Source organism: Pleurodeles waltl, chromosome 1_1 (assembly GCF_031143425.1).
Source record: "Pleurodeles waltl isolate 20211129_DDA chromosome 1_1, aPleWal1.hap1.20221129, whole genome shotgun sequence".
Lineage (NCBI taxonomy): Eukaryota > Metazoa > Chordata > Amphibia > Caudata > Salamandridae > Pleurodeles > Pleurodeles waltl.
The window spans coordinates 79,864,582-79,879,888 of record NC_090436.1 but is presented as its reverse complement, the minus strand read 5'-3'; the positions used below and the strand labels follow the sequence as shown (position 1 = coordinate 79,879,888).

Here is a 15,307-nt window from a genome sequence, read left to right as displayed (position 1 = left end):
TACGCTTTAATGTAGGGGCATTCTCTTCTAAGGTTGCCTTGGAGAACAAAATAAATACTGGAAGCTACCAATCCCTTGTGTGTTGTGGCTATCGATATGCATTAACCAAAGGCAACCTTAAACGGAAGCACTGCTACATTGCCACCTTAAAATAAAGTGTAAACTATAGGCGAAGACGCTCTGTTACTGCTCTAAATAAATCCTTCGCCAACTAAAAACATAGATTAAATAAAAATCACAGTTGTTCCAATGGTTGTAAGGAAGTACACCAAACATTTAAACATATATCAATTAAGGAAAAGCGAACCACACTGCTTTTCATATCATAGTAAATCACAGTCTAATCCTAAAATACAAATGATCAAAGGAGTAGTGCCTTAAATTTGCACCAAACTGATTTTTGACCTAATGTAAAAAGAAAATAATACGTTAAGAAAATACACCAGCAAAGCCTAAAAATAACCCATAATTCACCAACTAATTTTAAAAAGTGTTGTGTAATTTGCAAAATTGTTAACATTGCCTTTAGGCTAGCTTTACACAACAAGCTAATTGTAATAGTTTCTCCCTTTTCTTCTTTTCGGACGAAACAAAGGTGCACCAAGTAGTCTGGACTGCTGTGACAGCTTTGAATAGTACTCAATCTTTTCGGAATGGAGACAGCAATGGTATAATAACAAGCATTTTCAATGCAACGGGTCTCGCACTTGCTCGAGTTAGAGCTATTAGCGTTGTGTTGTAAAAAAAATAAAAAAATGCAGCCCAATCGCACTATGTAAAATGCAGCGCGATCGCGATGCGTGGAAAATAAACAGATAAAGTAGTTCGGACACCAGGCTGAAAACATCAAGCCTCGTATGTTTTTAGTAGTTTACCGGTGCTGTGTATGTGGGCTAAACACTGGAAAAGGCATGACGTATGCATGCATTTCACAAATGAAAGCAAGTGGATTTCAAAAGGCAAGCCCACAAACCAATGTAAGTGACTGACGTGACATGGGCGTGGTTTGAAGCCCAAAGAGAGATTACAGAATGGACGGAGCGCTTTACGCTCGCCCAGTGCTTTAAATGGAGAAAAAAAAAGTGCAGGTACTCATCATATTGAGCTTTGGTCGGGGGCGTGGCAAGGAGGTGGGGCTAGAGGCGGGGCTTGGGGGCGGGGCTTGGGGCGGGGCTAATGACAAACATTTAAAAGACCTCAAGAATTTTCATTGGTGCATATGATTACAAATTGCTTCAATCTGTAATGTATTGTTGGTCCCCTAGCACGTAGTAAGGATACTTTTAACAATGTCTTTCAAATGTTGCATATATGAAGATTGCCTCTGCACAAAAATCACATTTGAATATTGATATTATACACAGTTTCAGCTATCATGGGCAGCTTATAGAAAAGGAGTCCATGATTTTCTACTAACCGCTGCTAGTTCACATTGCTGAACAGGTAACTATCAGGTTTCCCTGTTTGTCAGAAGCATTGGTCCAATGAAAGTGCAATCTATAACTCTCAGTACTACTAAAATCGATTGCAAAAACTAAAGTTTATTAATCTAACAGGAAACAGATTAGTTAAACATCTAAACATTCACAAAGCACAATGTGCTAAAGTACTGATACAACCAATTTGTGGGACCACATTTGGCAGCTTGGAAATTGCCAATAAATGTTTCAAAACAAACAGCAGTGATTGCTAACAAAAGACATCAAAAAAGCGTCCACATAGATTCGAAGGGGGACTTTTCTTCCCTGTGGTTGCGTGAACGACAAGCTGTCTCATCAGCTGATCTCCTTCCTAGTTGCAGCCATGTTTTAACATACGGTAGTGGTTCAAACCTTTGAATGGGTGGGCCAACACATTTCAAAAACAAAAGGGATGACAGACGATTTGTGCAAATAGAATTTCTCTTTGGTGTGAGCAGATCATTCATACAGCTAAAACTTCTTTCACATTCACTTGTGGACACAGCAATGGTCTCAACAGCTTTCATCAATGGAATAAAATCTAGAGGTATGTAGGCAGCTTTGACCTCCTTGTATTCTCTAAATCCCCTAATACTATCCACCACATTTACTCTCAAGATTTGACAAAGCTGCCTCACATCTTTGTCACCATATTGAATATCCATGCTGTCTTCTGGCCAGTTTTCTGGATAAATCATTTTTATGTGCTGCGTAAATAATTTCATGCTGTCTGTTTTGGGAGTGTCTGCCAATTTAGTGCTGACATGGGAAGATTTTGTGGTGGAAAATCTTGTTTTTAAGTTTTCTGCTAAGCTCCGGTAGAATTGAGGTGCATTTATCTCTGGAAATTTGCTCTTTACATGTAGGCCTACACCCCTGAATGTAAGGCTGCTGCAGGCTTCCATGGCTTCTTCTGTGTAGGGACCAGGGGTGTTAACAATCGATTCAAAGACCCTGACTGCCCTTATCAGCAATTTTTCAGCATCTGGAAGGGTTGGTTCATTGCGCTGAAGCTGGCGAGAAAAGTCACTCAATTCGGCGAGAGCATCCAACATGATACCAACATTCTTTAAAAATGAGCAAGAGGTCAGAATATTGTCAAGGCCAGCATATTTTGCTCTATCTCTGGCATCGCGTTGTTGGTCAACAGCAGCTTTTGAGAAATGCTGGTGTAGTGAAGAAAAGCTCTGCCATACAGCCTTTACACTCCTTTCACTGGAAGCAACCCAGCGAATGGAAAGAACTCGTCCAATAACAAGAAAACGCTGCTCAATTTCCTTTGCACATTGTCTCAGTTCTCTTTGATTTTTAGGTGAGGCATGGTACAAAGAATATAATTTGTCAAAGAAGATCTGAAAGTGATTTATGCCTGAAATTTCTTTCATAACATCTCCGACAGCTAGCTCCAACCGATGGTTGCTACAGAACCACACAAATAAGCCCGGATAGCGAATCTGCAGCTGCACTGCAACTCCAGCCTGCTTCCCAAGCATTACAGATGCACCATCACAAGCTAAGGCAATCAAACATTCTCGAAGAAATTCTTCATGAAAGCCGTGCTTGTGTAGGCACTCCATCACAGCAGTGGTGATATCATTAGCTGTGGTGCCATCAAGTTCAACTAAGTCAAAAAAAAAAGTACGCACATCAGAATCACTTGCAACAGCAGCACGCAAGCAAAGGACAAGCACAGATTTTCCACTAAAAGTGGTTGATTCGTCAATTAACAAGCATATTTTACGTTTGTTTTCTAATATGTCCGTTGCAAGTTTTTTTCTCATACCCGAAGCAATATGGTCTAAAATGTCAGCACATGAATTGTTACTATGAAGAACACGGCCCATATTCAATCCGTTCAGTTGCTGCACATCAACGTCCGGCGACATATCTACAAATGGCCGCCCATGTTTTCCTATTTTGTATGCTGTACGAAACACACGGCATGTTGTTTCCTGTTCTGCAATGTTCATTAAATGTGCATGATTTTCCATGCTCTGTCTTAGGGACTCTTGTGCAACTTTTTCTGCAGTGACATGAGATGTTGAAAATGTATGCTCTCTGATTTTTTTCCGTAGAGACATCTGTTGCTTAAATTTCTCCTTTCCATAATGAGTTACATTGCAATCTGACCATTCTTGTGCAAGTCTTAACCCTTGGGTTTTATTTGCACCCAATGATTTTAGCGATCTACATGTTGAACAACCTAATTTTTTATTTTCAACAATGAGCCAGCTATATTCTTTGCAGAAATATTGCATTTGCTCTATATTCCAGCAGTCCGGTAAGCCACCTCTCTGAAATCATTTGCAGCCGATGTAGTGAAAAGCAGTGTTTGACTCTCACTAGAATGATGCACAGTAGTGTCCACAGTGATATAACTATCTGCATTATGATTAGCATTACCACCTTTAGATACAACACAATCAATGTCATCCGAACACTCCAGCTCCATTTGCTTCCTTTTGGTGCCTTGAGAGGCACTATCCTTGTGCAACCACTTCAGCAAACTCATTTTTACCACGTAGACTGAATTTGGACCTGTAGCAACCTGATGCCTGACACCGGCAACCTTTCCTGTTCGCAACGTCTCGTGAGGCCCGACGCAGTGAAACTGAAACAAAGAAAAACAAATGTTGCTTTGATCTGCAATCACATTACACAGATGGGGCATGGATGCTGTAAAGTGACTTGTCAAGGTGAAAGCTTGTAAGAGCTGATAATGTTGAATTGAAAAAGTGTACACCAAGGCGAATTCTGACATATTCCCGCAGGCAGTCCCGTCCATTAGACAAGTGAGTTAATGATATGAGTGAGATAACTTGCTCAGGATCACAAAATTCCGTCATAGAAGACTTCCAATATACAGCAAGACTACAAGTCCTACAGGTCAAAGAAAAAAACTGGACTTGATTAAAACATCTCTCCTTGAACAGGAAAAGTTAGTAGCAACAATGCCAGGCTATTAAGAATTTCCCAATGCCTGTCAAGCTCAGTTTCCGAATTAGCTGTTGAAGTGCATTAAAAAAGTATTGTAACTGTGATGTTGCATGCAATGGGGGGGTTAGTGAGCATGGAACAGAGTCAACAGCGTGGCTAAAAAGAACTAAAGTAATCAAAATTAGTTTTTGGCTTTTCACTATCAGGTAGCTACATATAAATTGGCATGCAGCTTAAATGAAAAAGAAAGAAAAACATTGTTACTCAGTGGGAAATGCACTATAAGTACATTACAAAACCACGCTTAGTAAATACACAGCAGTCTGTATCTAACGAGGAAGCCACGTAATTAAAAGGGCATATTTAAGAAATGTGGCGGAGCACACAGTGCAGCGTCACTTTTCTTGCTCTGTTTAACCCCACCATGTGTGCGCTGTATTTAAAATATGGCGAACCATGGCGCAGGGTAGGGGGCAATAGTGCATTTCTTTATGACAATACTGATGTACTCTGCAGGAGTAGCACCAACATTTTGGCGCTACTCCTGTGGAGTACATAGGGGTCCATTGTAAACAAAGCTGTGCCTCCTTTTAACGCCTGCTCTGAGCAGGCATTAAAAGCGCCGGAAAAAATGACGTAGGGGAATCTGTTAGATTTCTTTGCACCATTTTTCGCAACACCTCCTTAGGGGGGAACGCCGACCTCTGTATACATTATGCCTGGCATAGGCATAATGTAGAGCAAAAGGTTACAAAGTAAATATGGAGCAGGGATTTTGCCCTCGTTGGGCCACATTAGAGTCTAAAAAATGATGCTAATGTGGTGCAAGGAGGCGCTAAATATGCCCCTAAATCTTGGTTGCCGCAGTGTAGAATAGTGTATTGTGTATTTTTAGTGCTCCGAAGTCACGGCCTGTGACAAAGCACTGAATATGAAAGTCATTATTTTAGCTTACATTATACACAGTATAACTGAGATAGACTGCAACAAAAAGCGCAACACATTTTAGGATAACATTGTGCCTTTAAAATCTAGTTTAGTAATATCCAAACTGTACATTATGCATTTTTTTTACATTACTGTCTCTTCAAAACCTCTAGGGCCAGTAAGCACTACATAAATACAATTACAATTTAAAGCACGCACTTCACAGCACAATCATTTACTCTTTGCACTACCACTCAAGTAATTCTCTCACCACAAAACTTCAATAAAGTAAAGCGATTACTGGCTCCAAGTATCCTTTACTTTTGCAGGCTACCTTTATTTTTGCAGATTAACTTGTAGTGCACATTTGCAACTATTCTAAGCAAGCAGCCTGGCAGAAAGGATTGATCAGCTCTCTGCCAGGCCTCAGTTTTACAGCACAGAAGACTCGCTGAAATAATCTTCAGCTGACGGTTCTGTATTTACAGAAACGTGAGGGGACTTTTAAATAAACAAAAGAATTTAAAAAAATCGAAACACAACTAACTTGTGCCCCTCGATCCCACCCACTTGTCCTCAATCCCACTACAGACAGACTTACCTGATCTGTAAGATTATTGTGTCCGCTGTCTGGAAAGAGCCCAGATGCTGCAGCAATCTGTTTCTGGATGGCACGAGGGTCCAGTTGCTGAAACTCGATGTCTCTCGATAAACGCACAGAGTCCTGTCCTGCTTGACTCCTGGCTGGGTCCTCAATCTGGCAGCAAACCTGCTTGCAGCTGCTCTCCTCTGCCCCTTGTCTGGTGATGGCTTTTTCCGTGCTGCTGTGCCTGTGCTGGCAAAGAAGAAAGTGAAAGCCAGCGCAAATTGCGCTTTTTAAAGGGCTTTCTTTTCTTCCCGCCACACAGCTACCTGGTGGGTGACGTCACACGCTGCTCTGCCGTGACTCGTCACCACCAGTGTGAAATGGCCATCATGAGAGCATGCGCCGCATTGTAGAAATGTGGTGCATTCTCACATGATAACTATTTGTTCCTTTAAATGCTGGCCTGTTACAGTGAGTACCGGTACTCTCCTTTGTAACGGAGAAGTTCCGGTACTCTTGGGAGGAAAAAAAAAAAGTGCCGGTACTCAGTACCGGTGAGTACCGGCCCATTTAAAGCACTGCGCTCGCCCATAAAAAGTAGTCCAGAAATCATGCGGAAAACATGGAGCCTCGTATGTTTTCAGTAGTTGGCCGGTGCACTCGAGGAGGGCTAAAATTCAGAAAAGGCATGACCTATGCATGCCTTTCACTAATGAAATCAAGCGAATTTTAAATGACAAGCCCACAAACCAATGAAAGTAATGGGCATGACATGGGTGTGGTTAAAAGCCCACAGAGAGATTACTACAGGCCAGGGTGCTTGCGCGCTCGCCCCTAAAAAGGAGACGGAAATGCTTTTGTTTCTTTCACAATGACTGTTTTACATGCTGTGATATTTTGGCTCAAATGCAGAGGGAAAACAAAACAGGAAAACATATTTAGGGTCAGAGTTACACTCTTCGACCAAACAAAGGAAGAGGTTTATAGCAGATACAATAGGGATTGGCCGTTTATTAATTAGAAACATATATAGAAGCCAGTTCTCCCAACTCATATTCAGGTTTTCTGCTCCTTACACCTGTTGGAATCAGGAAGCTATCGGAATATCGTGGCCATGGCAGGAGAAATATATCAGAGTGCACTATAATATCGACATTAAAGAATATTGAGGACTGAATGTCAAGGGAGAAAATATAAAAAGATAAGTGCATATAGGCAAGTATAGATTTACTATTCCTAACACCACATCTAAGGACCTTGAAGATATATGTACCATATAGGCACAAGTATGTGGTGTTGGGAATAGAAAATCTAGGATTACCTGTCCACATTTAAAAAAAATATTTTGCCTGTGATATTTAGTAGCCTCATTATACTGACTTTAATGTTTACTATGCATGCATTCCCTAATAAACAAGGGGATCTTCAGGGCACCAAGGTTCCCTTTTTTAATATTACACAATTTCCAAAAGTAACTGACTGTATAGCTGGAATGCACATATCAATATGTCCAACTTCAAGTACTGAATTTGTGTGTTAAAAAAGGGAAATAAATGATTCTCTAAATAATCAGGTACTATGTAACAGTGAGTGTGTCATCACATGCTTTGTTGCATTCTGTTAAGGCTGTGCTCATGATTTGTATTTGTTCCTTCACTGTGGCTTCCACAGCCAGCTAGCAACTGGACAACTTGGAGGTGTTTGTTTGTTAGGCTTGTATTGTTTATATGAGAGCTGATATATTGTTAAAAAAGGATTTACTTAACTAATATAATATTAATGTTTTAGGTGACAGTGCATATCCAATTCGACCATGGATAATGGCCCATGCCTAATTTCACAGTCCACAAGAGAGAGAAGATACACTATAGCACACACGCAAACAACGTCTGTGTGTTGAGCGTACCTTTGGCATACTAAAAGGACGTTTCAGGTGCATCCATAAAAGTGGTGGTGCATTAAAGTACGCACCACAAACCTGTTATAAAATAGTAGTAGGATGTGCTAAGTTGCAACCAGAAAAGGCCTTAGTTTGGAATCAATGGATGATGTTAGTGAGGATAAAGTTCCATTATCCCATTGCATAGAACTGATATAGACGCAAATAGATCATTAGCTATTTATTGTGGATCCTTTGAGACATCCCCACTGAAATGCCTGATCTTGATGTGCAGATCCACAGTTCTTTAAGAGAGAACACCGGTAGAGATTGCCAGATGATCTCCAAGAAACATTCAGTCTTCTTCCAGGATGTCTCTCCTTGTGTTGTTAATTTAGGCTTTCATCATGTATGACTCCACAGACAGCACTGATAAACCTCAGTTAGTGAACTTGTTTCATGACACATTGGCTCATGGGATTCACAGACTGTGTTAATCCCAGCTTTCATGGCTTTTTGTGAGCCAATAATTTTACCCCCTATAAACACTCATAGCCCGCAGTCACTGTCTTTGTACTAGCAACAGATCTTTCTATTTTTTCGAACTGGTGAGCAGATGTTATTTCTGCCTGCTTATGTCTGGTAACAGTAGACGTAGGTCACATACATCTTCTACTCCTTGGCAAGAGTGTAGGACGTGCACAGCTTAGGTGAGCAACCATAATTTGTCATAGTAGTAACAATCTGCATTATATGACTATCTAGTACTTTTTACTCTGGAATGAGAAGCAGGGGATGTATTAGTACTTAATGAGTGTGGTACACTTGAGAATGCTTCTCCCATTTCAAAATCACCCACACCATGTTAAGAGTCAAAATCCTGTCCTTGTTTCATAAAGAGACCTAAACAAAACAATGTGTATTTTACTAGTGCATTTGAATAATATTGTTAGGAACTGCAGTGTATCAGCACATATGAACTACATCTCCCATAATGCATTTCTTTTATATATTTTTATTAAAGAAATTTGCAATTTACTTTTACTAATGCATATTTGTAATGTTAGTGGAGCAGTTTAATTTAGACTCCACCCTATTTATGTCATGTTAATTCATTTATGCGCTCATTTATAACATTTATATTCAAAGTGTGGTTTAACTTCATAAGCATGTGTGATACATTTAAACAAATTAATATTATAACTACTGTAACCACTACGAGTTTACACATAACTGTATTAGGTTCATCAATAGAATAATGTGACCATGTTTGTTTCATATTCACATTTAATGACGATTGCTTGCTTTCATTGATTTATAATACTGCAACATGAATCCATTTTGATTCTCAAGTTAACTTAGCCTAACATTAGGCACTAGCTGAAAATGTTTGCTTTCACACTGCAAGCACACTGTTTTCTCTCCTGCAGATGCTTTATCATGTTTCTGTTTGGTTAGAGGAAGGCTTCTTGTATGTATCAGACTGCTGATATTGAGGACTGAGAGAAGAAAGTTGGCAATGAAAGCGGAGCAGTGGTAGCGAGAGAAAGCCTTCTGTTCATGGTGTATGCTGAGCCAGTAGACTCTGGCATGCTAAAAGATGTTTTCCCAAAAGATTTAGGGGCAGATTTAGGGAAAGTGGTGCAGCACCCAGTGCAGCGCCACTTTCCTTGTGCCCCTTAGCGGCCCCCCTACCGCCACCATGTGCGTGGTGCAGGGTAGGGAGCAATAGCATAAAATTCTTTGATGCTATTGATGTACTGTTCAGGGTTAGCACCAACATTTTGGCACTGGCCCTGAACAGTTCACAAGGGTCCATTGTAAACAACGGAGTGCCGAAAATAATGATGCATGCACCTCTGGAGAGCAGCTGTAGTCTAGTTGTGACGACTCATCATGAACCGAGAAGTATTATGTGAAATATTTGATTTTAGGGTTCCCACTTCTCCATATATTGACTATTAGTAACATGAAATGGTAGGCAATCGAGCACAGGCAGCTGTATCCAATATAGCAAAATGCTAAAAGACAGTTTGTGGAGCAATTAAATGTTAACAGACACTAAAGACAATAATGTCAGCGCTTAATACGAACTGAACTGACGCTTGCTGCTTGAATAAAGGGTGTTATTATTAGCGATTGCAACTGTAATCCACCTCGGAAGGATGAATGGATAAAGTGGGCCCTGCTTTTATTCTAAGCCTGCACATTACACTGATATATCAAAAGAGCACGTACCGAACAATCTTACACACAATTACTGTACTGTTCTCCAAATCCTTGGTGGATACACCATAACATGTGGTACTGAATCCCCCCACCCAAACTCCCAATGAATACTGGGCCAAGAGTCATCTTGTTGCATGGTAGTAGGGGTAATATGATCTCTGTGAGATCCTGCATTTTTTATTACTGTAAATTTGGTAGAAGAAGAAAACACAAATTGGCCCAATATGGTCATAAAAAATTATGTGGGAACTACTTGGAAGTGGGAAGTTTTTGGGAAGAAAGATAAAATCTTTTTAGGAGTTTCTGATGTCAAAAACAATAGTTGGAACCCTTTGTAAAGGATGGTTCTGGTGAGAGATTAGTATCAAGGATTACACCAAGATTGTTAACAGTAGTAATTAGAAGTGAAGATGGTCCCAATATGGAAGGCCATTCATTAGGATTCCACATAAGTGTGAAATTGCCGTCTTGTTGGGATTCATTTAAAAAAAAATCTGTAGCCATCCAAAAATGTATAAAGTCAAGGACACCGTGCACAAAACTGGTAGAAGTAGTGGGATTCACATTTATACACCAGTTGATGAGCCAGGTCTGTTTCTGTTTCAGAGCCAACTTTAACAATTTTGTCAGTAAAATAAATAGCCCAATTATTGCATAGGTTCTGCGATGCATTAATTCTGGAAGCTTGTAAAGCTAAAACAGTTCTTTAGTGACCACAAAGAGTTGCTTACAGTTAGGTGCATGAATTATTCTTAAGAATAAAATTCTCATATGGCCAGGCACATGTTTGCTTTTTCCTAGATAGAGATTGTGAGCGAAGTATCTTAGCACTGGGATCATAATTGGTGCTCCAGTGTCTTTCTGCACAATGAAATTCAAGTTTCAGTGTGGCTAATTCAGAGTGAACAAGGATTCAAGCAACTTTTCAGATTGTACAGGTAACAAAGAGTCTAAAGATTCTAGCATCTTATGGTTATGGTTCATTTTATTTGAGATCATTTATATCTCTTGTGGTCTTAGAATGCGATTTTCTTGAAGAAAGACTTAATGCAATTTCATTTGGGGACAACATTTTCCAGTGTTAAAGTGTTAAAGACTTACAGAGTTTTTAAATTGAAAATCTGTCTGTAGTAAGGATTAAAGGGACTGCCTAGTGCTCGGACAATGGATATATATTCTTCAACAGGGCAAGGTAAAGCCGAGGAAATACAGATTGTATCTAACAGATAATTTGATACATGAACAGATTTGTGATTTAGCGGAGTGAATTTAAAAGAGCACATATTTGTAAAGAAATCCAATGTTGGTCCAAGGGGTTGCTCTGAGCAAAACTTAGGAATTTTTGGTTATAATATGTGAAATACCTGTATGTGTTATCGGTGCGGTAAAGCTTGCCCTATTGGCTTTGCCAATGGTCTTTTCCAATGTTTTATAAGATTGAACTTTTTTTCGAGGGTATTTTGCATGTTCACACAATACAAGGCACTGACAGAAACAAATGTTATTCTTGTAGTTATTAAATTTGTTAAGTGCAAGGTGTCCTGGTGCTGAGTGACACTGCAAATTAAGTGAGGATAAAAGAAAAGTATATAATAATCCTATAGTGCAGGGGTCTCCAATCTTTTCTGTAATAAGAGCTGCTTATTTCCAAAGAAAATCATCCTGACCTACTAATAATATTAGTGTCTTAATAATGATCACATCGGACAAATTACTTTAGTAGTGACTGTGTGCAAGATTAGCAGCTGTGTCCACCAGTGATGGCTGCCATGTATTTACAGTGGTGGGGAGGGCATGTTACAGGTGGCATTACCTTCCGGACTTGCCACCATGTCCTCCTCGCTGCGGTGTCTTCTCTCCTCAAAGCTTCAGCCCAAGGAAACTGCACTACCCAACATTAGCACTGCTTCCATACTGTAAACCAGTATAAGAGAAGCATCATGATTGGAGGGAGCGGCCTCTCTCAGCGCTCTTAGGAGCATTTGAGGCCTGTGCTTTCTCTAACCCAGCTATCTTAAGACACCTAGGCTAGAGAAGTTTAAAATGCGCATTTCTGGCTGGCCATCGCAAGATGGCCGACCAAAGGGACATGCGCACTTTAAACATCAGTGCAGAGGTCCCTGATGCCACTTATCGGCAATTTCCTCGCCCCGTCCTGCCACTCGGTTCCGGATGTGTTGCTGAAAAAATGTTGGTAATAAATAAATGCTATTACCATTTCACTTTGGAGCTCCTCTGGGGTATTTTTTTAGCGGAATGATGCTCCTCTGCTCTCATGGAGCAGCCGCTCCTGGTGTTCACCTTTGTAAAGGTTTGCCAGCAACAGTGTAAAAAAAAAAGGCTTTCTCAATTTGGTACGCTTCTAGGTGGGTAATTGTAAGAAGTTGGCTTTCTGGCTGCAGGGGGGGGGAAACCTACTCAACTAGCAATCACAATCCATGTCAGGATGAAGTCACGTGCAAACCCCAAATTAGCATGTTCTTACCCCTCTGGTAGCTTGGCACAAAAGCAGTTAGGCTTAACTTAGAGGCAATGTGTAAAGTATTTATACAGCACTTCAAACAGTAATAAAGTGAAACATGACACAATAAAAATCCCACACCAATTATATAAAAATAGAGTAAAATGTAGGAAATGATTGAAGATCAAAAGTACAAAAATCCAATAAATGTCAAAAAGCACAAAGCATCAACTGTAGTTGGCTCACTCTGGACCAGAAAAAAGTCACAAGTTCAGGCTGACCACGATGGAGCACAGTCTGGCTATAGAGAATAAGTTAGGTGTGCAGAACAAGAGTACCTTAAACCTTTGTTGCAGAACTTTGCAAGGTCATGTGTCAAAGATGCGTTGCACAACTGAGGTGATGTGAGGTCCTGGACAGGAGATGCCTTGCCGCAGTGGCAATTCTGGGGAGCTGCGAGGGTATGATGCGAGGTATTGCGTTGTTGTTGAGAATGTCGTTGATGAGGGGCTTGAGATGCGAAGCCGTGCGGTGAAGATGCTTCGCACTGGCTGGTTCAAAGAAGTTGAGGGGCTTGCAATGAGGAGTAATATGTCATCGGCGAGAATGCCGTCAATGAGGGGCTTGCAATACAGTGACCAGTGTCAAGAATGAGCCGCAGAGAGATCAGGGAGCCAGCCAGCTAGCCCTTTGAGTCACTCTGGTGGCCCTGGGTTCAGGATGCAGGACCAGGCCTTCTCACTCAGGTGGGAGCGCCGAAGGGCAGCACAGCAGTGCAGCAGCGTGGCAGTCCTTCTTGCAGTAAAGCCTCACAGCAGTCTTCCTTCTGAGTGCTCCACAGGTACAGGTGTTACTGAAGTGTTAGAGTCAGAGGTCCAGTAGGAGAAATTTCTAGAGGCTTCCACCCCCTTGAGGTATGAGTATATCCCCTGCCTCCCTGTCCTGACCCCAGCTTGTATGGGAACACAAAAGACTAGTAACAAAATCTTTTGTGAGAGTTCTCAGGCAGAGCCTTTGTGATATGCAAGTGTGGCTGGTGACAGCTCCTCCCCCTCATCAAGCCAGAGATGGCCCATCCTACCAACACCTATGGCCTTTGTCTCTGTCTGGGAACAATACACAAAGACCAAGTGCCAGTTACACCTAGTCATGAGTCCCAGGGACATGCTGCAGGCACCAATTGGTTACAAGAAGAAAATGTCAATTTTCTAAAAGTGGCACTTTCATTATTGTGACTAAAGATCTGACTTCATCATTAAAGAAGGCTTTTAATTACAATTCTTTAGACACTAAGCTAGACCTGTGTACCTGCTCCCAATTGGAATTCATCATTAATTAAATGTAATAAGGTAACTTAATGTTTGCCTATGTGAGATGTAGGCCTCTTAGTAGTAAAAAACATATTTATAAGTTTACTTTACTATCAGGACATGTAAAACATAAAACCACATGCCCAACTTTCTAAATACACTGCACCCGGACCTCTGGGCTGTTAGGGCCTAACCTAAGGGTGACTTACAAATATTAAAAAGAAAGGTTTGGGACTGTAAAATGTTTCTTTTGCCAGGTTGAAATGGCAGCTTAAAACTGCATAGACAGGCTACAGTGGCAGGCCTAACACATGCTTAAAAAAGCTTCTTAACTCGGTGGTGATAGAGCGGTCCGTAGTAATAATTTACTTGTGTTCGGACGCTCTTTAGGCCGATGAATCTTTTGACTTAGTGGGAACTCTCTGTACTCTTAATCAATCAGTCGCATCAAATCAATAATCAATAACGAACATAAGCAATACCTTGATCAACGTAACACTTGACAATTAATCCAGAATACATTTCGGCGAACCCTGACCTTTCAGTCAGGAATAACCACACCAATTTATTGCAAAGTTAGTGAATTTATTTCCCTATATTAACAAAGCTAGCACGATATAAATGTGTCTCAACACCAAATGATAAACATATATGAACATTAATAGCTGTCCATAACGTCGAAACAAGTGCAATCTATGAAGCATTTGAATCACGAGGCATTCGATAATGGCAATGCAAATCACTAATACGATAATCTGTAATGAACTAATTGCATACATTTAGTCAGCATAACAAGATCTCAAATTGCATCGTGCGACATATGGGATCCTCGTCTAACCTCAAATTAGCATCGGCATGTGGGACTTCATGCAAAAACAATTTAGCATCATTAATTTAGAAAACTCCTAGCTAGGGCCCTTATCAAAATCAGCAGTTGGTTACCTAAAAGAAACACAATGCAATTTTACAATTTCCTTTCATATTTACCAATTACGATCAGCAATCAAGGAAGTCTTCGTCTCACAGGTACCGTTCTTCGGTCAGCATGGGTACCGTTTCTTGATCAGCATGGGACGGGACAAAGGGGCAGGGGTGGACGGGGCAGTTGCCTCACGGCGGCAAGGTAAAACTACTACTTCATACAAAGGGATCAAATCAAAGTTAAAGTCTCTAGGGCAAGAATCATTTAAAGCCTCTTTCTCTCGATTAGAGAAAGAATCAAAGTCTCTTTCAAAATGGCGTCGCAGCAAAGTGGGCCATAATAGCTACGAAGTCAAAATGGCGGGATGTCCGATGATAGAGAGAGCTCCTAATGGCCACTTTCTTCTCGTGCACCTGGGTTTTATAGACAACAGTTCAAGTCCAGTAGGGTCTTCCATTGGAGGGTTCATAGGTTAGCTTCAAATTGACCAATCAAAAACGACAGTTCTCAAGCTTTTACTTAAGCATACATTATCCTTGGAGATGGGTACGCAAATCGCAACATTGTCTCCCAATTAGCTCACTTTCAGAGCCTCC

At 40.7% G+C, this 15,307-nt stretch overlaps 1 protein-coding gene across 1 annotated transcript; it reads right to left on the bottom strand.

Annotated features, from left to right (window-relative positions):
* Positions 1-1,702: 1,702 nt before the first annotated feature.
* Positions 1,703-3,346, bottom strand: LOC138292327 (E3 SUMO-protein ligase KIAA1586-like). The gene has a single exon (XM_069230916.1). The coding sequence runs from the start codon at positions 3,344-3,346 to the stop codon at positions 1,703-1,705; it is 1,644 nt and encodes a 547-aa protein (XP_069087017.1).
* Between the last annotated feature and the right edge of the window lie 11,961 nt (positions 3,347-15,307).